At 42.4% G+C, this 27,329-nt stretch overlaps 1 protein-coding gene across 1 annotated transcript; it reads left to right on the top strand.

Moving 5' to 3' along the window:
* Window positions 1-2,646: 2,646 nt before the first annotated feature.
* ADRA1B (adrenoceptor alpha 1B) lies at window positions 2,647-27,329 on the top strand. The gene is made up of 2 exons (XM_018557851.1): window positions 2,647-3,599; window positions 26,565-27,329. The coding sequence occupies exons 1-2, from the start codon at window positions 2,660-2,662 to the stop codon at window positions 27,110-27,112; spliced, it is 1,488 nt and encodes a 495-aa protein (XP_018413353.1). The 5' UTR covers window positions 2,647-2,659; the 3' UTR covers window positions 27,113-27,329.

Raw genomic sequence — 27,329 nt, forward strand, 5'->3', positions numbered from 1 at the left:
TTCACATTACAAGCAGCTAGATAGGTCAGTGATAGCTTGTTTTAAAGCCTAACTCCAGGCACAACTGTTTTTTAACCTTGTTAAAGTCAATGTTTCTGCTGAGCTTTGTGAATTACACAGCAAAGGTCTGTGTGTGGGGTGGGGGGCACAACAGCAGAGTTTTCAGTGCAGCTGGGAGTGGGAAATGCAGCTCACCCAAGTACATATCAGAATTGCTCAGCAGAGTTTAAAGAGCTTCCAAAGTAATACAAAATATTACAATGTTAATGGGCTCTTTTACCACTTGTTACAAATATGTAACTTACTTTACTGTCCATAAGCCGGGCACAGGGGCACTTTCAAGTATCTGCTGTATCCAGATGCACACTAGCAGGCTGTGTTTAAGCCCCACAGAAGTTATCTGGTAAGTATAAACAACTTTATGCTTACCAGATCACTTTTTATGTGCTGGGCTTAGTCACATTTCCACAAGTCTACATGCGTTTACATGCGTTTAGCCGCATAAAACCGGGCTAGTCGGACCAGGGGACGCAGAAATGTCTATTTTGGGTAAACTGACCTAGACTGAAGGCACCTAGAAGGTGATGGACGCCTAGGGGTGCATTCAGTCATAGAAACGCATTCCATGAGTCCAGGTGCATTTAGAAATGAGCTCCATATGCAGAAAATGAAGATGCAACAAGAAACAGAGAAAATCTCTCCAAAGTTAGGGAAATTTTCATCTTAGAAAGTTGTCACCAAAACAAGTGTCCTCATTGGATGGTTTACCATTATGTATTGTTCTGGTGACCACTCTAAAATGTTAAATTTCTCCTCACTTTATGTCCTGGTAGCAATGATAACCAGAAGGGATGAGTTTTGGTCTGGATTTGGTTCGGTCTGAACCGGAGCTCCCCTGAATCCATAAGGAAGCTTCTTCAGCTGCTTCCCAACCAGCTGCAGCTGGGGAATTCCCTGCCCGCACGTAAGCAAAGGAGCAGGATGCTGTGTGTTCATTGATCCTATATGGCCACATGGCTATATTTGGTCAATGGCATTGAAAAAAACCGACGTAATTTCAAAATTTATTGAAATGAATTGAAACGAGTACAAAATCAAATGCAAAGTTCAATGTGCATATCACCATAGATCTATGAATAAGCCCAGGTGATGAAACGCATGAGGGGTGTTGGTGTGGGAGAGATCTATGATGGTGTACACATTGCACTTGGATTTAATTCTGGATTCATTTCAATAAATTTTGGATTTCCCTACGCTGGCTTTTGTACGGCTGATGGCTGGAGATTGGTCTGAGAAGTGAGAGCACACTGCAACCTGCACCCGGTGTATGTATTGATTGCATCTGGAGATGGAATTGGAGCGGTGAGTTGCACAACTTTTAGAAATTGACTTAATGGGGTTGATTTACTAAAGGCAAATAGATTGTTCACTTTGCAAGGGAATTTGCACTTTGCAGGGGAAGTTTCCCTTAGCTCAGTGAATGTGCTACAACTTCACTTTGTAAAGAATACCCAATTATGTACAAGAAAAACAAACAAAAAAACTGAATTTTTTTCTTGAACATGATTGGATGACGGACATCAGCAGAGTGCCCTCAATCGCTAAACAAAGGCAAACTTCCCCTGCTAAGTGAAAATTCCCTTGCAAAGTGAACAGCCTATTTGCCTTTAATAAATCGACCCCAATATGTCCATATAAGGTCAATGATGTTAGCACAAGTGTACCGTACCTTCGTTTATGAGCATCCCCGCCCCACAGATGATTGGGTGGGGGCCCAATTCCTTGCCTAGAATCCTAGCACCTGGCTTTATCTTGTCGAAATCTACAATGGACGTGATGTCACGAGTTGGAGATCTCGACGAGTTGTCCACCTCAATAGAACATTGGACTGCCTTCCGTTTGAACCTGAGCTCATCCCTAGTCACCAAGACTCCATGACTGAATCTCATTGGCAGCAATAAAAACTTGGCAGCGATCTAACCCTTTCACATGGCATCCATAGCTAAAAAGGTCTTTACATACACTTCTATTGTAAATTTAGAACAAACAGATCTGAAAAGTGTAAGTGAAGGATTACAGTGACATGTGCAGTGTTTAAAGTGAAATATTCAGGTCTGACTTCGGGCCAAGGAGCTCAGTTACCACTCTATTCTGGTGGCCCCAGCGATGCCTACGGCAAGTAAGATCATAATTATTAAGCACACAATCCCAAGTCCTGAGTACAGCTTGGCAGTGAATCGCTTCTCAATGCTCGCAGCCACTTTGCTGCGGCTTTCCATTGACCCGCTGCGCCCTCTAGTGTCCATTCTTATCATTGCACGGTCCCCGTGATGTCACTAGTAAGGATAGCAGCTGCTCAATGCGACTTCTCCCGGAGATGGTTAGTGCAAGCAGCATGCCATGCCACTTCCAGAGCAGAGGTCCCGATCTCCTGAGATCAAACTTTCACACTCAGGTCTCAGCATCTTCACGTGATCCAGAGGAGCACCTCATCAGGACACTCAAAAACTTTAGTAATTCTGCAGATGTTGGGAATGAGATTTTAACTGAGCTCCCCCGGCTCATTGTGAACCTCACCATGCTCTAGAGGCTGGAATATTGACACCTGATCTCTTGTTCCAGCACCCACATTGCTGTACGCATGGATGACCTTTTTACCATGACTGTTGGTGAGAACCTTTCAGTTCTTCCTTTTTCTCCAAACGTCTCCTGGGACAATGGAAGCTCCACTGGCAGCAACCAAACGGATACCAATAGGACTCAAGTGCAGGTAGACTTTACAAGGGCTATGGTCCTTGGATTCACCTTAGGAGCCTTTATATGTGCGGCCATAGTGGGCAACATCATGGTCATTATGTCTGTGGTGACCAACAGGCAGTTGAGGATCCCTACCAACTACCTGATAGTCAACTTGGCCATCGCTGACCTTCTCCTCAGCACCACCGTTTTACCTTTCTCTTCAACCCTTGAGATTGTCAGCTCTTGGGTATTTGGCAGGATATTCTGTGACATTTGGGCTGCCATGGACGTTCTGTGCTGCACTGCCTCAATTTTCAGCCTGTGTGCCATTTCTATTGACAGATACATAGGAGTTCGCTACTCTCTCCAATACCCTACTATAGTGACCAGGAAAAGGGTCTTGCTGGCTCTGCTTTGTGTCTGGATATTGGCAACAGTGATCTCCATAGGGCCATTACTAGGGTGGAAGCAGCAGGCGAATACTGATGAGTCTGTGTGTAATATTACAACAGAGCCTTTCTATGCCATCTTCTCCTCCTTGGGCTCCTTCTACATTCCACTTATTGTCATCCTGGTGATGTACTGCAGAGTCTATGTGGTAGCCAAAAGGATCACCAAGAACTTAGAGGCTGGGGTGATGAAAGAGAGGATGGACTCCAAGGAGCTGACCCTCAGGATCCACTGCAGGAATATGCATGATAGGATGCCTAACAGCAAAACCAAAAACCAACAGACTCGCAGCTCCTTGTCTCTGAAACTCCTCAAATTTTCAAGGGAGAAGAAAGCTGCCAAGACGCTTGGGATTGTGGTGGGTTTGTTCATCCTATGTTGGCTTCCATTCTTCACTGCTCTGCCTTTAGGTAAGCATCAGAACAGAAGTGCACTCACAGCCAGCACTTACCCTATTGAAATATTGTGTATTCTTGTCTCATGTTATTGCAATGAAGTGAAAATACACCAAAAATTTTTTTTTTTTAAGTTTTGGATCGAGTGAGGAAGGCTTAGATACTTTGTCAGGACTCAGTGAACCCGTTGGAAAGATTTCCCACCATAACATGGTCTGCTGTGACAGCCATGGCTTAGCACCGATCTTTATAGTTCTTTGTGAAATCTCTACATTGGTATGGACAATTAGCTAGGAGTTGGTGATGCAATCTTTAAAGTGTTATATGCTTCCTAGTAGTCTGTTCATAGGAATATTGGAGGGTATACCATGGACGGTTTAGCTCACAGCTCATTCAAGGTTGGCTGGGCAAGGGAGGTCATCTCTGTGCTGCAGTTACACATAGTTCCACTGTAAGTTTCTAATGACTATGGTGAGAGTCAAGATAATTATGGCTTTAAGAGTCTGCATGCACATGCATCAGCAGCAGTTTATTTAAAGTGTATCTAAAGCGGGGAAAAAATTGTGTTATGTTTAAGTAGGTAAAGGTTAAAACTCCTATCAGGTTTTTTTGCCATCATGGTCCCGTTGCTGGAATTATTTTCTCGTCAAAAACACAATTGGAAGTGAGAAGAAATGTTTCCAAAGTAAAAGACAGTTGTTACTGGAACAGGTGTCCCTACTGAAAGATTTTCATTTACCCCCTGTTCCAGTGATATCAATAAAGTAAGGATTGCTTATTACTGTCTATCCTTGCAAAAATATTCACCAGTACAGATAAAGAAGGGATCATAGACAGCAATAAAAACCTGACAATGAATTGGATCCTTCTCTATTCTATGCAAAACTGCCAAAAAAGTGCAGCTTTAGATACACATTAGGGTTCCAGGGGCAGTGTAGCTGAATTGTTTTGCCTTACATTGTCCTAGATATAACTGTTGTGGAAAACTACAAAGCATTACATATTTTATCCAATTCTGACATGTTCAGTAGGTAAGATCATGTATGCTTTTTGTGTTTTTAAAGCTGTGTTTCACTAAATATGTGTTTCAAACAGCCTAAATAACAAAATAATTGAAAACATTTCTAGACACAAAGCTTGTCTAAGAGCAAAACTTGGAACTGTCCTTGTATGAGCTTTTTATTAGGGGGAAAACTAGAGAGAAAAAACTGCAGGAACAAAATGTAGATAGATAGATAGATAGATAGATAGATAGATAGATAGATAGATAGATAGATAGATAGATAGATAGATGAAAGAAAGAGACAGACAGACAGATAAATAGATCAGATAGATAGATAGATTGAAACAGGCATATAATATAGTTAGATGGTAGGTAGATAGATTATATATTAAATTACATTAAACACTGCGCTATATTTCATCTTTGTGTGTGTGTCATAATCACTTTTTTTTTTTTTACATTTCATAGCCCCAAAAAAGATTTGTCATAAATGACGTTGCCAAATCATCCAGCCACAGCTCTTAATTGTAACCTGAAATTTGTTTGGTACAGTTTTAAATTTATTGGTTTTGTTTTGTTTTAGTGGTTTAAATTCACTTAGATCATTAGCACACGCACTTATTTAGCATAGCTGGGGGAAAAAAAGAAACTGAATTACATAACAGGCATAGTACATATTGTATGACACGGATGTTCAGTAATTGCTAGCAAACAGAACTGAACTTTAATTTCGTTACAGAAGCCAAAGCGATGAAAATCAGGGTCTGATTGGCTGCTGTAGATTATTACACTAAATTATACTTTACTGTCGGAAGTAGGGATGCACTGATACTTTTCAGATACCAGTGCCGATACTTGGCATTTTCATGAGAACTACCAGGGTGGCAGCGGTTGTAGCTGGGACCTGGATCTGGCACTCCACCACTGTTCTGAAATGAAGTCTGTATTGTTTTAGAAAAACTGTCACATGACAATAAACAAAATTGTATCAGTACTTGTATCTGTGAGTACTGGGACAAGTACCAGTACTTGTACTTGCAAAAATGGTGCATCCCTTTATTTATATTTATAAAAACAAAATCATACATTAAAACAGAGATGTACAAATCCCAGGAGCGCTGTATGCTCCTTACAAATGACAGCTGCCTCCTAACTTTTGAATTTTTCTCTAGTCTAGTCGTGGAGTATGAAAATTATCGGTACATGTACTTGTACCAAGTACAGTACTTGGTATCGGTGCATCCCTAGTCGGAAGAAAAATATTTTACACTGAAACATATTGCTACCCTGGAGCAGCCTTTCTCAATCAGGGTGCCGTGACACACAGCGGTGCCTTCTGGCTTCCTCAGGGGTGCTTTGAAAATTTGTGATGGTAGGACTCTAATGTGAATGGGGATCTCTGATGTAAAAGGGGGATTCTGATATGAAAGGGGGGCTCTGATATAAATGGGGTTTCTGATGTGAAACGGGTGCTCCTGATGTGAAGGAGGGCTCCTGATGTAAAGGAGGCTTCTAATGTGAAGGGGGGCTTCTGATGTAAAGAGGAACTTCTCATGTGAAAGGAGGGGGCTCTGATGTAAAAGCAGGGGGCTTCTAATGTGAAGGGGGGCTACTGATGTAAAGGTGGACTCTGATGTGGAAGAGAGCATTCTAATGTGAAAGAGGGTTTTGATCATTCAAGTATGTAGGATGTGAAGATTCTTTGGGCGACTTTGTGGGAACCAGACTATGTAATTCTTCCTTTACATAAGCTTACATAAGCTTTTTGCATAAAGTATTACTAAAAGCAAAACAGTTTTTTTGGATTTTAAAAAAGTAGTGAGGGGTTAGAACCTCTGTCATGGTTAATAACGCTGTCTATGTGCCTGTTAGAGGGGTTCACAGGGATTAAAGCATGGCAAAATCTGACATTTTGAGTTGCCATCAGAAGTAGAAATTTCCCAATGGGAAAATCTTCCAATAGTGGTACTTGTTCCTGTGACAACCTTCACATTGGAAAGTTATCCTCTGACTTCTGTTGAGTCACACAACACAGGAAGTAAAGCAAAATCTCCCTATAAGATGCAGATGGAAGAAACTGGCATCAGAACATAGAATTTCATTCGTTCGATAAAATTTTTCCATCCTGCTACTCCAATTTTTTTTCATCACTACAGTCGAAAATGATCTTTGATTTGACCCTGTTAACTATTATAATTGAACAAACGTTACAAAAACCAATTTTTTAAAACGGCGTATGGCCAGCTTTAGTTCCAGCAGCAATAAAGCACCAAGTTTAGGCTCCAGAGCTGCTCCAAAAATGAATTTCCAGCTTTGAAACTGCAACTCTGCTCTAAAAGCGGAACTTTAGAATCAGCTATCTCGCCCCAGTGCAAAAGTGAAGATTCTTTTTCATTGATATAAATATTCTTATGTTTGATATAAATATACCAGACCCAGTTTATCTTTTGCACTTGAAAACTGTTTATTACGGTTGAATTGTTTAAATAAGAAGTTTAAGAAGAACATTCTTTTTTTAATACAATTTGGAACGTGAGTTAGGTGAACAGAGTAAGAGATAAAAACCGGCACTCGTAAGGGGATCCGTCCATCCAATACTTAATTTGTAGGAAGGTATAAAAGCAGCAAACAAACGCTGACATGTTTCAGCCCCCAAATCGGGCCTTAGTCATAGCCGGTACGACCAAGACAAATGCCCAGTTTGTGGGCGGAAAAAAAGTATTGCAGGCAGTATTTTTTTCAGTTGCAGCACAATGCATGGCATTGCGGTTCGGTCGATCAAATTGCGGGCGGAAGGTGCATTTGGGGTACCCTGTTATCCAAAATGGAAAAAAATGTTTTGGCTTTAAAGAGAAAGTGCGCATAGCATATTAGCACATTATGGCCGACTTACCTGTCAAAGTAATCCACTCCAGCGCTGAGCTCGACCCTAACCAGCATTTTAATCTTCGTTCTGGTCTTGTTCCAGGTTTCAAGCCTTCTGCTGCATTATTGCACGGGAGTTACTTCGTCTCCACACCTGGAGCCTGTGCATTAAGCTGCGCATGTGCAGCTTAGGGATCTATTCACGAAGCTGCCGAGGGCAGCCAAGTGAATGACCGATCTGAAGTGAAGTGAGCCGAACACTGTTCGGCTATTCACTTCAGGCTGGTACGGCTAATTTCAGCCGTACATCGGCTGAAATCAGCCATACAACGGCTTGCTTCGTGTGACTTCGTGTGACATGCTCAGCATGTTCGGCCGACCCGAAGTGCAGAAGGAGTTCGACTCAGCCGATCCAACATCTGGATCGGCTGAGCCGAACCCCCGGCAGGCTTCTCACTGCTGTTCGGGCTATTCTCCCTCAGAGGTACCGAGCACAACAGAAAAAGAGTTAAAAAGTACAAAAAAAGTTAATAGAAAACGATTGTGCGGAGCTAGCAGTGACAGCTAGCTCTGCCCAATAGTTTCCTATTGTCCGGCGGCTCTGCTGCTGTAAAAGAAAAAAAAACAACTCTAACGGGTGCTCTGGGAGCCTCCCGCTCCCGGCCCGCCCTCTGCTGATGGACCTGATGGGGAACTGCAGCAGAGAGCGGGTACAATGCTAGTTTACTATTGGCTATAAAGCGTGAACTGAAAATAACAAATATATTATAATTTCTCTGTGTTACAAATGAAAAAATGTTCAGGAAATCTATCCTTACTAAAGATCTCAACCACTTAAGTCTTGGCCGTCATTTTAAAAAGGTGTTGAAATAGCAGTTATTTATGCCAGGGAGCTGGAACTGCCGACTATCAGTGACAGCCAGAATTCAGCACTAAGCCCTGGAGCTGAAATGATTAGCGATCGCAATTGAAATAAGTAGTGCAGGCAGTATTTTTTCCAATTGCAGCACAATGCATGGTACCACGCGCTGCGGTGCGGTCGATCACAATGCGGGCGGAAGGTGCATTTGGGGTACCCTGTTAAAGCATGGTAGGTGTGTTGCACGGTACTGTGCGTTAATCATGGACCCCGCATAAACAAGGGGAATAAAGCATTGGTAAAGTAAACACACACATTCACTTTTAGCTTTACTATTCCGCTATGTTATGTAAAAGTCACGCTAATGTGATATCATTTTAATCGTCAGATTTTGTTAATTCTATTTTGAGGTATATACACAGGGGCACAAATTTAAAAAAAATTCATTTTTTCTAGTTTTTTACCATTTACTATTTATTCTCAAGAGAAAACAAGGAAATAAAAATCTAAATTTGATACCAAATTAAAGCCCTATCTGTCCTTAAAAAACAACAAGCAGTACAATATGTAAGAGTAGCCCGTAAAACCTGAAAATTATAATGTGCAAAACTGAGATATCGAAGTGAAAAAAACAAAACAGTCCAGGACTCAAGGGGATTTAGGGAGAAAAAGGCTCAGGGACTCAAGTGGTTAATTAGGGCATCAAAACTCTGAATGTGTTTAGAATTGTAAATCAGCGCACTATTCTAACAAAAAATGGATGTATACAAGAAAAGCGGGGTCAGTCTGAACTATGGCCAAGAACTGGAGGGGTGTATCTGTGATGCCTCTAGTAACCAATCAGACACTTTCCTCTACTCCCTGATCTGAATCTGAATAATGATTACTAGGATACGAGTAGTTGCAAATTCTCAGCATATAGTTTGTTGCAGTTTTACAAATGAGTCTCTGCGTCCCGATGAATGGATCTTTGCAATAAAAGCTGTTTCCTAACTTCCAGAAAGCTGATAGGTAATATATAAGATTTACAAAAATGAGTGAAAACATATTCTTCATCAATTTTGAAGTCTATATTTCTTTAAGGTGACTGACACTGTCACTGTATAAAAGTTATCAAAAATATACATGTTAAAGACAATTAGAAATACCTAACTTTTCTGCTGCCTATGCCGCTGAACACTGTTCAGTTCCTACGAAATTGCCCCCAAAGTGCTCAGGAGAACCAACACTTCGGGTGAGTTCATCTCCTGGGTTCTCTAATCTGTTTTCATTGGTATCTTCTTTTGAACGCCATATCATTGTAGCAATATGGAGGTCAGCAGGAAGAACTAATGAGAGCTGAGTGAAAACATGGAGACTCCCAGAAAGGCAAGTCCTGCGGACTTCTGGGGATGATTTCACAAGATCGGAGTAGTGATCAAGAGCGCGGCAACAAGAAAGGTAAATAGTTACAGTCTTCTTTTACTGGCATATCTTTGCTTGGTAACTGTTGGAGAACAGGTAACCAAGTGAAGGAAATACATAAAAACACACACATTTCCTTAAAGATGCAATTTTACCTTTACAGCTGATCTTCAGTTAAAAAAAAATAGAAAAAATGTAATAGAGCAGTAACAGTTTAAAAAAAAAAAAGCATATGTTTTTTCTTCCATTTCTCAATTTTATTCCGGAATTGTCCCCTGCGGTGACTCCTTTTTGTCACTAGATGTCCTTAGTCTCCCAGGATGATTGACATCCAGAGTGATTCAACTCACTTACTCTGAGGCCTGGCTGTCATGGACCCGCCCACTGGGGGTGGCATCATGACGCAGCTCATGATCAGAGTATTACTGCAGTAAACAGCGATCACAGGTCATTACATAAACACAATACGCCATAGAAGCAAGGGCTGCTGCTGCCAGAAGACCTCTTAGCAGACTTTGTGGGACCATTTATCAGGATAAGAGCAGTGGGAGGGGTTGTATATATTCTTTTCTTTTACAGGTATAGCATTCTTTGGGAGGTTTAGCATACAGATAGGGCCGCATTAAATTTACTGAGACAGAAATCTCACCTATAATTTATGCATCCATTCATTACACAAATTAGACCAAAAAAACTGCTTATTCAATAAGTCACAAATGCCCGTCTTTACATTTCTATTCCTTGCTGTTATGAAATAGGCTCAGTTTACAAAGCCTTACCCAAATATAAGGATCTTTATTCTGACCTTGTGACTGTAATATTCAAATGTCATTGGACTCAGATAACACTTAAACATAGCTGTCACTTTTCTGAAAATAAGGATCCTTTTCCTGGCGTGTTAGCTTTGTTGATTGAGCCTTGTGACTTTTAAAATGCATTGTGCAACACAACTTCATTGTGCTATAAAATAACTAGTTTACCTTGAGCTTAAAAAATCAGATAATCTAAAATGCTTTACTTCCCCAATGACATTGTATTTATCATATTTCAGGCCACAGTTTAGTTTGGCATATTAGATTACTTTTTGCAAGGATGACAGTGTTTCATCACCTTTGCTGCTTCATTATCAGAATCATGTTTGAAAAACGGTTGTCATGTTTTCTTTTTTTTAAACGTAAAATACAATTTTCTAGTCTTTTAATTCCCTTTTGCATGTCAGTGCTGCTGATCTGCTCCAGCCGTTTAAGCCATTTCCTGTACTTGCTCCAGCTACAGCTGCATATCTTGTTCTGGATGGGATTTCCAGCAACAGTAAACAATGCCTACCCGTCTGTGTTGGCACGGCTGCTTGTAGCCTTTACCAGGGGCTTATTTGACATGGAGACAACGTAGGTGCACAGTTGGAAGACAGTTGTCAGTTATGTCACCCCGTAACAGTGCCTGAACAAGGACCTTCATGGCCAGATCACCAGGAATTATTTTATTGAAACCTGCAAATTTAAGATTGAAAACAACTTAGAAATGATATTACTAAATCAAAACTTATATAAGATTTTAGCGCTTGGGTTTGGATCCACTTTAAGGCATGCCGTATTATGATTTTTTTATGGAGTAAAGGTAAACCTACTCAGGCAGGTGCTTTTCTTCCCTTTGAGGGCCTATTCACCCAACAGCATTGTGTTTAACATAAGGTACCATGCGTTTAGTTCATGCTATTGTGCAGTACACCTAGTGTGCGGTGCTGTGCCCTATGTGCATTGCGTTGCCATATATTTGAATGGCACACCCACAAACCTTTAGACAGCTGCGTGTTGCAGTGCATCATGTGGTGCCACAATACCGTGCGTTGCAGTGCAGTGATAAAAGGTAGTGCATGCACTAGCTTTTTGTCACTGCACAACCCCTCTTCCAAATCATTGAGAAAAATACTAAGCATTCGCTGAAGTGCCGCTATCCTGAGTGATTGATCCTGTTTTTTACAGCGGAGGGCAAGCTGTTCCTGGATGGAGAAGATTGCTGTAAGACACTGTAGTAGCTGCAGCTACTACAGTGTTTTACTAAGTCCCCTAGGCCCTACTAGGGATAATTTATATATACTTAAATTGTGCTAAACTGTAAGTATATATAAATTTCTAGAGCTGGAGTTCAGTATTAAATTATAACTGCTTTTTTTATATATAATCTATTATAACAATACAAATTATGTATAAACCACCACACTTTCCCTTAAAGCTAAACTGAGTGGGCTTGGTGACTTTAGCACAGTAGCCAGGTTTTCTGGAAAGCATTAGCAGTTTATAGAACTATGGTTTCCTGAAATAGTTCTTTGTGTGTGGCCACTGTTAAGCTCATTTTACCGAAATCTAACACAACCTGCACCGTACAGAAAACATTACGGTGCTGATCGTGCTTAACAAATGGATTAGGAGTGAACAAAAAAACACTTCCATATACAGAGGGAAGACAGCAAATACCTCCACCGCAGCCAGCACAGCAAGGTACATAGCTGGCAGCCATTACAAGTCAGGCTGCAGGTTGGATGATCATGTTTCTGTTCAGACTGCTCTGTTGGTTACAAAATTGCCACATTTGGTAACCACAATATAACTACAACCCTTTCTAGGAGAACAAAGCTGCTTTTATGGGGTTCATGCAAACGGGTGAAGAAAAATAAAAAGAAAGGAAAAAGTGTTCCAGGCACTATAAAAAAAAAGTTCTCGTATCTATAGTAAAGAGAAATATCCTGTAGTTCAGAATATGAGGGTGAGGGGAGAGTCTTCAGCCCTGTGAAAAATCCAAATAAGGGAACTTTAATACCAGTGCGCTGCGGTAACATGTGCATTTTAGCAACCCAGGAATGCATGTTACCTGTGTTTGTGTACTGCAGTACCATTTATTTAGAATGGAACCCCATTGCACCTTTGTTCCAGCACACTGAATGTGCGATAATGCACTACCAAGCATTGTGGTGCACTGCACGTGCCAAACTTGGCACAGGTAATTTGTGGTGTGTTAGGCAGCCTGTTCACGTGAATGGGTTGCCTTAATGCAATGCAGGTTAATGCTCAATATAACATATGTTATTTCCCTATAAATGCCTCCCTTGTGTAGCACATTCAAAAAGCCTGAAACTGCTGTTGGGCGCCACCATCTTGGATGTGATGTCAGCGACCCAAGGAGACTCTGAGCTGTCACTCAGAGAATACTGTAGGATGGGGTAGTCAAACTCCAGCCCTCCAGCTGTGGTGAAACTACGAATCCCAGAATGCATCTTCCTCTACGAGTCATGCCTGTGGCTGTCAGAGCCTTGCAATGCCTAATAGGATTTGTAGTTGCAACACAGTGGGAGTGCTGGAGTTTGCCTACCCCATCCTGTAGTATTCTCCTTCACTCCTCCTCCAGCAGTTACAAAACAGTTATGTTTGTAGGTAAAGGGAAGGGTGGAAGAGCTGGGCCAGCACAGAGAGTAATCAGGGCAATGACATGCAAGGAGGCAGGGGGCTGTGCTAAAAATTGACACCTCCTGGAGTGTTTGTTTCCCAGCAAGCTCAAGGACACATTCCAGTAAAAAAAAAAAAAAACTGTTTATGGAAAGGAAAAACGCTGCTGGTAAATATTTTGCATAGTAGATTTTTCTGTGTTTTTACCTGCAAAATTTTAAGTTGGCGACAGGAACTTTTTAGCGTGAACCATGCATAGGTCTATTTTTAGGTGCCTATAAAGTTCAGATTATTTGCGGAGAGAAGACTTTCTCTCTCAATAACTGCTGACCTGCAGTGCCTGAGTATATCTGTTTGGATATTAAATAGCCAGGGTGATGCTGATGTGATTGATCAGGGGCTGCATTAAATGTATAAAACTATCTATAACAGCTAGCTTTAGCAGTGCAGTGACTGCATCTGATAGGATGCACTCACTATTCGTCCGACAATTTTCTACCAAGCCCCTTTTTTGGGACAGATGGTGTCGACAGGGCCACTCATGGCTTGAATTCCAGTCGATTCAGCAGAAATCAGTCGACATTTGAGCAGTGTACGGTCCACCTTATTGGCCTTCGTATAATCATTCTCGTTAGCCCTAGAAATTATGGCCAGTGCACTATAAAAATATGCCAGTACACCTGGCAAGCACCCCCATCAGTGCCATCAATGTGGATAATCAAATGTGTTGTAGAACCCTGTCATCATTTTGCTTGCACCCTAAACATATAGGGGTCTATTCACAAAGCTGCCGAGGGCCGCCGAGTGAAATACAACACACATAGACCTTAGAGGTTATCATTTTCTGGTATTGTGCTTTTGACCTATTAAATGAAATGTCATTTTTACTTGATTACTGACAGTCTGCTCTGGTATCTGCGACACAAAAAAAAGAAGCAAGGATGTGAAGGGATAGTAGTTGCCATAACCGCAAATGTTATGATAATACATTTTCAAAACAAATTGGATTTTGGTTTATTTTAGACACTTTGGCATGATATACACTAGGAAAAAGAACTAGGATCAAATGCACGGTAATCTAATAATAAAGTAATGAGTTATAAATACATTATAGCAATGTGGTCTTCATAAACCCCTAAACTTTGGGCTGTTAACATCTCCATTTCTGCATTATTATAATATATATAGATATCTATAGATATCTACCTATAGATAGAGAGATATATACCAATATATATATATAAAAATATAGAGAGGTGAGGATGGGTTAAGACAATTGACAGCTAGTGTATAAAATGCTAAGGACTTGATACATTTCATATAATCCATTGATTCACCACCAGGACACCATCTGCATGGAGTTTGCATGTTCTCCCACTGTTTGCGTGGGTGTCCTCCTTCACTCCAAAGGCATGCTGATAGATTAATTGGCCCTAATATGTATGCATGTGAAATAGGCGACCTTAGATTTTAAGCTCTTTGGGGGCGGGAACTTATGTGAATGTGCAGTATGTGAATTGTAAGCTGTATAAAAATACTTGTAATAATAAATAATACATTAACCCTTGTGCTTCTCTGGAACTGGACAGAGTATTGGTCAGTGATAAATTAGTGTGATGGGTGCTACAGTTGGATCAACCTCAGCCAACATAGCCTTTAACATTTACCCCACAACCCTTACCTAACCCTCAATGAACCACTAAATGAGCAATCTACAGTAAGTTACTGTAATTATAGACAGATCACTCATCTAAAGAATATTGGTTGTCAGTAACCAGCAAAGTTCACGAGTCACAGTCATCACACATTCTTAGAAATCTATAAGAACATATTCAGGTATATGCCATAAAAGTCAAGCTCTTTATTTAAACCACATTAAACATAAAGCTAAAGCTTACACGTTCCAGGCTTTTGTCCTTAGCCATTGCTATGACTAAAAGAAGGTATACATGTAATAAATTTCAGCTGGCTCCTGATGAACCGGCCGAAATTCACAGAGTGGGTGACGCTGTCAGCAGCCTTCCTGCCGGCATCCCTCGGTCAGCTGATCGAAGGAGCAGGTCGGAAAATTCCCGTCAGAGCTAGAACCCAATCAGTGGCGGACGATGTCAGAATCCAATGCAAAAAGTGGAGGATTTGTCCATCAACGCTCGGAAGCATTAATGGAGGAATTAGTTCTATTTTTTTGTTCAGCCCACGGGTTGAACTAAAAAGATAGAAACGTGCATACCCGGCTTTAGAAAATAAGCTGAAAACAGAGAAGTGCTCTGTCATTTCTAATATGGTTTTAATAAAGAGATTGACTTTTATGGCATATAACTGAATATGTGCATGTTATCTTTTTGAAAACTCCTAACAGTGCGCACTTACTGGACAGCCGGTGCCAGCACAGAGATCTTGAGGTATAAAACTACTACTTATCCCCTATAAAAAAGCATTGAGGGATAGGTTTTGAGTAAAAAATATATTAGTGAACTCCTGTCCTCTTCTCTCTCTTTGATGTATATTAATGAATGAAATGCATACTGCACGCTTTAAAGCAGACATTTAAAAACACCAATGAATGCAGTTATATATTATTTAAAAAAAATCAATGTATTCTTTAATTGCAATTAGTGTGAATCTGAATTTGACTGCATTTCAAATGTAATCCTCTGTACAGCAGTACTAGACTGGAAAAGGGAGGGACAACACTTGGGACCAATCAGGTGCGCTGCATGCACATGTGTTGAAAAGGAGCATGCTGACAGAAGAGAGCAAAAGCATGACATAATCAGTCTATTGCTGCTCCTTCACTGTGCAGTCCCAGGCAAAGAGGTGACCTAGCTGTGTTGCTTAACTGCTGTAGAGAAGAATTAGGTCACCAGCCTGGTACAGTCTGGCTGGGTTATGTCAATCTTTTGGCAGGTAAAACCGCGCATATATGTATTTCAGCTGTTACCTGGAGTTCAGCTTTAACACATTAGTTACGTGCTATGGTGTGTATCCCGTCTCCTGCATGCTGCTGCTTCTTGTAAAAATCCTCCCTTTCTGCCGCCTTCATAGCTGGCGGATACTGCGATGAGTGGCTATCTTCCAGTGCTGTATGGCTTAACCGAAGCCAACGCTAGCGTGCAGAGTTGGGTAATTTGCCCCCCCCACCCCAGTTATGCCCTCTCCTTCATTTAAAGAACTTGTACTACTATTCTACCACAATGCATTGAATGAATGGGCAGTGGAGATCCTGTCTTTCATCCACTCATCCTCCATTCACAGGAAGCAATGTATTGTGGGGGAATTATGGTACAAGTTCTCTGCATGGAGGAAAGGGCAGAAAGGGGTAGGAGGGGAGGCACAACTCTTCACGCTAGCAGCAGCTACTGTTTACCCATTCAGCACTGGAAGTTAGCCACTCAGGCTGGCATAAAGGGAGAATGTATACAAGAAGCAATAGCCTGCAGGAGATGGGATACACACCATAACACGTAACTAATGTGTTGGTGCGGAATCCCCTCCAACAATACTAAACTTCAGCTTACGTACTCATGTTTACATACTGTATGTTGCTATATACTAAAGGGATCCAGTTGGTTTTATCTGAATTTGTGTCATATCCAGGTCTGATTTTTTACTTTGTGAGAATCGACCCTAAAATACTAGTTTTGGGTGCACTGAACCCATAAATATTTGTTCTGCTAAAAGTACCGGACAGTTTAACCTCATTTATGTATGCTAAACTATTTTTGGTGTGGAACTCGCATTACGTGCACTGGTTGGGATAAATTTCAGGGAGTAGTAATCTCTCCTTCTAGGGTTATATTAGTGTTGGCTTCTTCTGGTTGACATTTGTCTGGTTTTATGATGCATTGTCTGGGTAAAAAGAGATCCAGATAGGACATATTTGAAATTCATAAGCTGTTCAGATGGCCAAGAACCACTATGGCCTTCTAGAGAACACAGCAGTCTCCACTCATGGTCCAGGGCACAACATGCCCTGCTCCATTGTACACAGCCAACAGGAATACTTTTGTAAGGAACATATCAGGATGGAGACCTGGGGACAGCCATTTCTGACTTGTTTTGAAGGTCTTTGGAGCTGTGGCCCTATGCATTCTTATCCTTGGAATACGTATTCAGCCACTGAAGTGTCAGGACACCTTTTACTTAAGGCAGGAACTCATCAAATAAAGATGGATATGCCAGAACTGTAGAGCTTGCACAAGTCAGCAATAGCAGATTCCAAATGTATGCCCTGACAGGTTCCTTTTAAAGGAAAACTCCACTTTTGCTGAAAAAGTCTGATGTATACACTTGCTACACTAACCATTTTGTAATTTTATGTTTTTTAAAATTACTTCTACAAAGATGTAGGATGCTTTCCCAATGGATGCTTTATTGCGAACAGAATTTAAAGTGGTGTCAAAGGTTACAGGCCGTTTTATATCATGTTGGCCACTAAAACTGCAACTTACTGTTGGAAGCAGTCAATCCCACAGGAGTTGGCTAACCGGAAGGTAGACTGTAGGGATGCACCGATACCGATGATTTGGTCAAGTATTTGTTCTCACCCAAATGCTTCCAATACCTTCCCCCGATACCAAAATTTCCAGTCAGAGGGAGATTTCCTCTGACCGGCATTGCTGCGAGGGAACATGGAGGCAGGTTCCTGATTGCCTGGGAAGCTGGCTCCATGCTGTTTGGAGCATTGAGCCGGCCAAACAGCATGGAGCCGGCTTCCTGGCCAATACGGAAGCCGGGCTTAAAAGTACTTCTCTCCTTTGATGTGAAACCAGTGTAATGTTGTAAACCTGCATTCAGATTTAATTGTATCCCTGCAGTATGGCAACCTGGAAGTATTATGAACACTGTTAGTGCCCCCGAAAATCGAATTTCTTGCTTTGTTGAGCAGTGTGATTTGCTCACTGCTCAATAAGAGCCCATTAAAACTAACAGGGTTATTCACAAAAGGTTGAAGAGTTTGGAAAGTGAATAATCTAGGCCAAAATAGCTGATTTGGAAAGTGAGCTGAATTGGAGAATTTTTCCAAATCAGCTATTCTACCCTAGATTGTTCACTTCTCCTGTCTTCTCCAAACTCTTCACCCTTTTGTGAATAACCCTGTTAGTTGTTGCAGTAATATGCATAAGCACTGCATTAGTACATTCTCAGCTCTCATTGGAAGCTGCAAGAAGACCCATTGACATTACCCTCACCTGGGCCAACTATCTGGAATCCAGGGAGCAAGGTGAGTATTTTATATGATTGCCTTTCTTTTTTTTCTTTTACTGCTTTTCTCCAGCTTTGTGTAATCAGGTGTGGGGACCTTAATTTTTTTTTTATAAGAAGGTGAAGGTGTTTATATACCCAATCATAAGCAGGGACACTGAAAAAACAGGGGTTTTGCTTGCACAGGATTGGTTGATTGAAGTAAAAATAGAATCACCTTTTCACTGTTAAAGAGGATCTTCACCTTTATCCTAAAAAATACAACAAAGGCACCTTTAGAAATGTTTAGCAATAACAATCTACATACAGATACTTATAGATAACTGCCGGCTTATTGTTCTTTGTATGCCTTGTTTTTCTTTTCCTCTCCATTCTTCTCACATTGGCCATTTTTACTAATGACAAAATAATCTCCCTTTACTTCCTGAAACTCTGGGTTTTCCCCCTGGAACATGTGACAATCCACATAATCTGAGGGCAATTTTTTTCTCCCAGATCTCATGAGATTTTGCAATTACAGAGGAGATTTCCCAGGAAAACACTGGTAATGTAGCCTTCCCATGATGCATCTGTGAGGCCAAGGCTACATCATCAGTGCCTCAATTAACCAGGAAGTGGAAAAACAGTAATTGTAAGTAAAAGCCAAACATGTTTGCCCGACTAGTTCATGTAAAATTATTTTATATGAGCATGCAGAGCTGCTGATGTGATTTTTGGTGAAAGTGGGTAAAGAGCCTCTTTAAGGCCTTGTTCACACCAAGCGCATTCCAGGAGCAGAGCAGTTACAGACCAGATCAAAACTGCATCCAATGTATTCTAATGGTATTTTGGGCTATAGTTCTCACCACAGCGTTCAGTTCCAGAGCATGTAAATAAACTGCAGCAAGTCCTATTTACCTGCTCTGGAACGCATGCAAATGCCCTGGAACGCACTGAAAGCTCATTTTAAACTAAAAAAAAATATATATTATTTTTTTTTTACCAAAAACGGCCCGGAACGCATCAAAAACCCGGCAGAAAACGCGGCACAACCCACTGCACTGCGTGTGCAGAAACTCATACAGATCTGGTCTGCATTTGGTGTGAACAAGCCCTAAGTGTTCACTTAGCAAAGTACAAATTCTACGACCTTTTAGTAAATGAGCCTCAGCATGCGGTCACTATCACGGCAGTCAAATACTGATTGTTTCCCGACTTGACTTAGGGCAATTATTATTATTCTCTGCTGGTTAAGCAGGACTAAACCAGCACCAAGCTTCCTCCACCATAGAGCCGTATGACTCTCACTATCCTGCAGATGTGTATATCGGATGGAAAAAAAACTAAATCTGATGACCTGGTCATTCCTGCTGCGACGTTCAGAAGTCCTTGTACACTTAATCTCTATTTATACCAGATGAATATATTGGCACGTATACAAATGAACTAGACGCCATTTAAAATAAAATAATTCAACTTTCTTCAGTTTGTTAGGTGAAGTAATTCCTTGACAGGCTGCCAGACCTCCGGATAACGGGGTGAGTGTATATCTGTCGGTCCCACGCATTTCGGTCCTGTATAATTAAAAATAGCTTTAATTAAAACAAATGCTTGAGGCATTTGATTAATAGGAAAAGGATTCAGAAAGTCTTGATTTTTTAGCTCAGCAAATAAACTACGCCGGAGAAACAGATACACAGAGATAAATCCGGGACAAGTCTTTATTTTGATAAGCGCAGAGGTGACACATGAAACCTCTGGTGTTGGAACTGTGATTCATAATGTCGGTGTAAAGATCTGTAAATGTTTGACGTACTGGTGTACCAATATTTGTGCTGGGGCAATGAAATGCCAACACCTAAATAAATGATACAACCTGAGGAATTAAACAGTTTTTCCACTTTCACAGGGAGGGAAGAAAACCTCGCTCTCTGCTGCTGACTGATGGGATCTCCCTGCAAACAACACCAATAAAAATGTTGAGTAGCTTCAGCCACCATTGAAGCTTATAGTATTGCTCAGAAATATATTTTTTCTAAATCCCAGGTTTACTACACTGGCTCAACCCAAGACCTATATGTGGAATTGGGACAGTTCATGGCTGAGATGCTAGCTCGGATATGACACAAACAATATAAATCCTGGTGCTTATATAGTTACTAGCTGTGTTCACAAATCTCTGACATACAGTTGTGTGAAAAAGTGTTGGCCCACTTTCTGATTTTTCATTGTTTTGCAAGTTTTTCACACTTTAATGTTTCAGATCATCAAACAAATTTAAATATTAGTCAAAGATAACACAAGTAAACACAACATGCAGTTTTTAAAGGAAGGTTTTTATTATTAATGGAAAACAAAATCCAAACCCACATTGCCCTGTGTGAAAAAGTGTTTTCCCTCCCCCGTTAAAACATAACTTAACTCTGGTTTATCACACCTGAGTTCAATTTCTCTAGCCACACCCAGGCCTGATTACTGCCACAACTGTTTGCAGAAATCACTTAAATAAAGTAAGACAAAGTGAAGTAGACCAAAAGATCCTCAAAAGCTACACATCATGCAGAGATCCAAAGAAATCCTGGAACAAATGAAAAAGTAAGTAATTGAGATCTATCATATTGGAAAAGGTTATAAAGCCATTTCTAAAGCTTTGGGACTCCAGCGAACCACAGTGAGGGCCATTATCCACAAATGGCGAAAACATGGAACAGTGGCGAACCTTCCCAGGAGTGGGCGACCAACCAAAATTACTCAAAGAGCGCAGCGACGACTCATCCAAGAGGTCACAAAAGACCCCACAACAACATCCAAAGAACTGCAGGCCTCACTTGCCTCAGTTCAGGTCAGTGTTCATGACTCCACCATAAGAAAGAGACTGGGCAAAAATGGCCTGCATGGCAGAGTTCCAAGACGAAAACCGCTGCTGAGCAAAAAGAACATAAGCTTGTCTCCGTTATGCCAGAAAACATCTTCATGATCTCCAAGACTTTTGGGAAAATACTCTGTGGACTGACGAGACAAAAGTTGAACTTTTTGGAAGGTGTGGGTCTCATTACATCTGGCGTAAGAGTAACACCGCATTTCAGAAAAAGAACATCATATCAACAGTAAAATATGGTGGTGGTAGTGTGATGGTCTGGGGCTGTTTTGCTGCTTCAGGACCTGGAAGACTTGCTGTGATAATTGGAACCATGAATTCTGCTGTCTACCAAAAAATCCTGAAGCATAATGTGCGGCCATCTGTTCGTGACCGAAAGCTGAAGCGAACTTGGATTCTGCAGCAGGACAATGATCCAAAACACACCAGCAAGTCCACTTCTGAATGGCTGAAGAAAAACAAAATGAAGACTTTGGAGTGGCCTAGTCAAAGTCCCGACCTGAATCCTAATGAGATGATGTGGCATGACCTTAAAAAGGCGGTTCATGCTCGAAAACCTTCCAATGTGGCTGAATTACAACAATTCTGCAAAGATGAGTGGACCAAAATTCCTGCACAGCGCTGTAACAGACTCATTGCAAGTTATCGCAAACGCTTGATTGCAGTTCTTGCTTCTAAGGGTGGCCCAACCAGTCATTAGGTTTAGGGGGCAAACACTTTTTCACACAGTGCCATGTGGGTTTGGATTTTGTTTTCCCTTAATAATAAAAACCTTCCTTTAAAAACTGCATGTTGTGTTTACTTGTGTTATCTTTGATTAATGTTTCAGATCATCAAACAAATTTAAATATTAAAGTGTGACAAACATGCAAAACAATGAAAAATCAGGAAGGGGGCCAACACTTTTTCACACAACTGTATATCAGCCCCTGCTGCATCTTCTCCCCTTGATGACAATGTTGCAGTCTGATAGCTGACAGAAGGAGACTGAGGAAATGCTTTCTACTACCTTCTGCAGCATGATGGCATCTTCTAACCCTCGGTAAAATCCCTTCTCTGGTGGTTAATCGCTACTTTTAAACTATAAAATGTACAGCTAGACATCTTTGTGCATTGAGTTGTTTGCCTAGAATTCAATGAACCTGAATGAAAAAAATTGAAGATTTGCTATGTTATAGGGAACATCTAGAAATGTTAAAGAAGATCTTCAGGAAAACTTTTTATTAACCCTTGCAGTGGGGCTACCCCCACACTGCGAGGGTTATGTGCTCATTTGTGTCTAGGAACAAATATCACAAAGATATACTCACGCGAAGCTCCGAGCCAGCCGTCTGTCACAGCGCTCCCTCCAGCCTGTCTCCTCCTCTGCAGCACATTGGAATCTTCCTCAGTGTCCTCACGCTTTTACGGTGTATAAATGTGATGATTTATGGTACCTTAGACCACTGCAGAGGAAGGGGGAGAGACGCAAGAAGAAAAGATCTAAGAAGAAGCCATCTCGGAGCTTCAGGTTAGAAATTATGTTTTTTTTAAAACCTAGACACAAAAGAGCACTTAACCCTTGCTGTGCGATGATGGCCCCACTGCAAGGGTTAATTTAAAAAAAATTCTTGGAGTTCTTCTTTAATTGTGCCTAAGCACTACTCTAAAAAATGTATCCTTTGTCTGGAATTTCTTATGAAAAAAATGAAGTGCACTTTCTGCTATGTGATTGTGTCAAGGCACTCCTATGTCTAAAACATCATAACTGGATATCTGCAGTGTGAGATCTAAGACACTGCTGCCTCTCCTAGTCTAAGGAAATTTGGAGTGAGATTTGGTGGTGTCGCTAATGTGCTGCTCACTGTTCTCCTTGTTGGAAGCTCTGACAAGAGGAAGCAACGGACACACAATGCAGAACAAGGCATGGTAAGACAGTAATAGGTAGGGCTACAACAACTAAGCGATTATAATCGATAAGGAGAATTATAGGCAACGATTCTCATGATCGATTAGTTGATTTTCGATTAGTTGCCGCCGCTCTGCTCCTCCGTTCTCCTCCCCACTGGTGCTGGCTGCAGCGGTCTGTGTCCCCTTCAAGCCCCGCTACTCTCCCTGCCTGTATCGGCAGAGGCAGTGGGGACACAGACCACTGCATTCGGCATCAGCGGGGAGGAGAGACCACTGTGACTGCATTCCCTCGCTGCCCCCCCCGTACCTCCGCTGCTGCCCCGTTCCTCCTCTGCCTCCGCTGCTGCCCCGTGCTTTCTCTGCCCCCCTCCCCGTGCCTCTGCTGCATGCCCTGTGCCTCTGCTGCTGTCCCGTTCCTCCGCTGCTGCTGCCCAATAACTCCACTGCCCGCCCCCTTCCTCCTCTGCCTCCCCGTGCCTCTGCTGCCACTCCATTCCTCCGCTGCCAGCCTCGTTCCTCCTCTGCTCCCTCTGTGCCTCCACTCCATCTAGAGCAGTGGTGGCGAACCTATGGCACGCGTGCCAGGGAGGGCACGCGAGGCCCTTTCTGCTGGCACGCGAGCCCAGGTTCAGGCCACAAAACATTAAGGCAGCCGACGGGGCGAAATCGTCGAACGAGCGAGCAGGAGGAGAAGGGGGACGGAGCGGCAGGGGGTGGAGACAGAGGGAGATGGGGGCGGAGATTTGAGAGGACGGGAGGAGCCGGGGGACTAAGTGGCATGAGACGGCCGGAAACAGAGTGAGATCGAGGCGGAGATGAGAGGACGTGAGGAGACGGGGACGGAGACAGGGGGAGATGGAAGAGGCCTGTGAAGACTGCAAAGGCAGAGAACGCGATGGAGGAGGAGTCGCCATTGGGCCAGTAGAGCGGCGAAGCTGAGAAGATTGGGCGCCGAGGCAGCAGTGAAGGCTGGGCTTCCCGTGTAAGGTAGGAGCACTGTGCTGGCAGGGCCCACCATAGATTATGCACAGCCCACCAAAGAGTCACAGGATCTGTGGGGGGCTTTGCAGGACTTGTGGGGGGTTTTCAGGATCTGTGGGGGGCTTTGCAGCCTGCAAAGCCCCCCATTGATCCTGCACAGCCCTCCTGAGATCTAGCAGACTGCAGGGTCTCAGGGAGTCTCTGCAGGATCTGTGGGGGGCTTTGCCAGATCTCAGGGGGGCTGTGTAGGATCTGTGGGGGGCTTTGCAGCTTGCAAAGCCCCCCACAGATCCTGCAAAGCCCACCACAGATCCTGCACAGCGCCCCTGAGATCCGGCAGACTGCAGGGTCTCAGGGGGTCTCTCCAGGATATGTGGGGAGCTTTGCAGGATCCGTAGGTTGCTCTGCCTCCTGCAAAGCCCACCACAGATCCTGCACAGCCCCCCCGAGATGCGGCAGACTGCAGGGTCTCAGGGGGTCTCTGCAGGATATGTGGGGAGCTTTGCAGGATCCGTAGGGTGCTCTGCCTCCTGCAAAGCCCACCACAGATCCTGCACAGCCCCTCTGAGATCTGGCAGACTTCAGGGTCTCATGGGGGCTTTGCAGGATCTGTGTGGGCTCTGCAGCCCCATGGTGGGCAGAGCCCATTACAAATCCTGCACAGCCCCCCTGATACCCTGCAGACTGCAGGGCCTCCAGGGGGCTGTGCAGGATCTGTGGGGGGCTTTGCAGGGTCTCGGGCCTGTGCAGGATCTGTGGTGGGCTCTGCCCACCATAGACCCCGCAGAGCTCACCACAAATTCTGCTAAGCCCCCCTGAGACCACAGCTTTCCTGCTATGCTAATAGCGGAACATGTCAAAAGCTGGATACAGTGTTTGCACTGTATCCAGCGACTGACAGGTCACGCAAAAAGTATTAAACAGGAAGCGGTGGGGTAAATTTAGTGGGGGTGGGGGTGCCCGTGTTTTGCCTTGCCTAGGGCAGCCCCAAACCAGAATACGCCACTGCGTTCAGGGACCACCAATTGAAATAGATCTGACTGACCCAGATCGCCTTGGTATGCGATCCGGGCCAGTCACAATTAGGCAGCGGCAGCCAATAAACAGGTAGGTTAGACGGCTGCTTCCTCCTCGCTAGGACCCAGTGAGGCCCCCGCAAGCGGCCGTCTAATCTGTCTGTTTAGAGGTCACCGCCAGTGCCTGATTGTGACCGGCCCGACTACAGAGGCGATCCGGGACGTTCGGGTCCCTCGTGAGAGCCGTACAAGGCCGTAAGGCAGTGATGTTGAACGTTTCTTAAACCTGAGCACCCAAACTGCAATACTAAACTTATTTTCAGCGCTGGCACTTTGAGATAAATAAATTGATTTTGCGTCGCAGTTTGGGCACTCGGGTTCAAAAAGGTTCGCCATCACTGATCTAGAGGATGGGAGCCATACTCAGCCTGCTATTGGATATTTTAAAATGCAATAGCCAATAGCAGGCTGGCTATTGCACCAATATAACTTTCTCCTTCAGGTCCCTTCTCTGCTGATTGACAGCAGGCAGTGGGTGGGAGCAATAGCCAGCCTGTTATTGGCTATTGCAATTTTAAAATATCCAATAGCAAGCTGGCTATTGCTCCCAGAAATAAAGTATTTAAAAAATAAAAGTTTAAAAAAATAAAGTAAAAATAAACTAAAATTAAAAAGACTACAAAATTTTTAAAAGTTTTAAAACAAATGCAAACAAATGAAAAAAGAAAGTTAAGCTTAATTAAAAATAGAACAAAAACATTTTTTGATTTGTTATTTTAAATAAAAGGTTGGTTATTTTATTATATTGACTTAGAGTTTTACAATTCACATTTTTCTAAATCCATGAAACTAATCAAAATGTGTAATATAATACATAAACTTGTTAAAAAAATCTATATATATATATAACAGGTGGGAAAAGTAATTTTCACTTTCGGCCTGAAAGATTTTGCTGATTGAGGTACGTTGCGGTGCCATTCTTTTCAATCGATCCCAAATGCACCTGCCGTCCACAGTGTGATCGCCCGCACTGGAACGTCCGGTACTGCAATGCCTTGCGTTCTAGTGCAGTGCGATTTCAAAAAATTTGCATACCGATTTATACTGAAGTAAACTTTATGTCTGTAGTGCTGCATTTGTGTATTTTATTTTAAATAGATGACGGTATTAAGTTTTTTATTTTATCCGTTTAATCAAAAAAATGATCGACCAACTAATGATTATAAAAATAATTGTTAGCTGCAGCCCTAGTAATAGGGAAAGAACATTTGCAGGGAGACCGCTGTGTAATACTGGTGACTGGTCCCTTTTGCCTGTGTTTTTTTGGGCACAGCTTCCAGAGTTCAGGTGCTCTTGAAGATTTATTGGGTGGATCTAGTGCTTTTAATTGTTTGAGAACACTATGCCTCATTTCCATAAAATCCTTTATTTCAGCACTTTCTATCCTTGCTTACTTACAGGTTCGATCTCCGAGCAGTTGCAACCTCCAGAAACATTGCAGAAAGTTATCTTCTGGCTTGGCTACTTCAACAGCTGCATCAACCCAGTCATCTACCCTTGCTCCAGCAAAGAGTTCAAGAGAGCCTTCATACGAATCCTAAGGTGCCAGTGGGGGAACAGAAGACAATCTGTTTTGCGCAGATCCCAGTTCCGACCTCGGAGCAGCAGCACCATGACCCAGCCACGTAAGGAGTCCATGGATGACAGACACTTTATCAATGGTAGCCAGAGGACAGTGACAACCATCACTCCAAGCTCAAGCTACAGGAGCAGATCACCCAAAAAAGAGGACAGTCCTCGAGGCTGGAAGCATTCTTATATCCCTGTAGACTTGGATCAAAGACAGATATCAGAATCCGATGTGCAGGACAAATCGCAAAGTGTCTTCATTTTTCTAGACCCTTCAGACTATAATGGACATGGCACCGACATTACAGCTCAAGACTATAGCGGACCCAAAGCCAACCCCGGTCTGATTGTAGTGCAGGACTCTATTCACTTTAGATAATATCCATTTAGCTGATAATAATTCGTAAAAGTGCCATATCCATGTATCAGTGGGTATTTAGAGCTTTTTCAGTAATCATAGATGATCTGGAGGGGGTCTAAATACTAGCCTTTAAAGGGAACAAAACTCAGTGACTTACAAAAACAGCAGAAGCAAGGTTTCATAAAAGCCAACTTAAAGCCCACTTGAAGTTGCAAAAATAGATATAAAGGTGTCT

The sequence above is a fragment of the Nanorana parkeri genome, unplaced genomic scaffold (assembly GCF_000935625.1).
Source record: "Nanorana parkeri isolate BGI_ZX_2015 unplaced genomic scaffold, ASM93562v1 scaffold14, whole genome shotgun sequence".
Classification (NCBI taxonomy): Eukaryota; Metazoa; Chordata; class Amphibia; order Anura; family Dicroglossidae; genus Nanorana; species Nanorana parkeri.

Bases quoted from the DNA above. Each gene is read 5' to 3' on its own strand.
- ADRA1B (XM_018557851.1), top strand. From the start codon at position 2,660: ATGACTGTTGGTGAGAACCTTTCAGTTCTTCCTTTTTCTCCAAACGTC. The intron at 3,600-26,564 runs GTAAGCATCAGA...GCTTACTTACAG, and splicing joins CTTCACTGCTCTGCCTTTAG to GTTCGATCTCCGAGCAGTTG.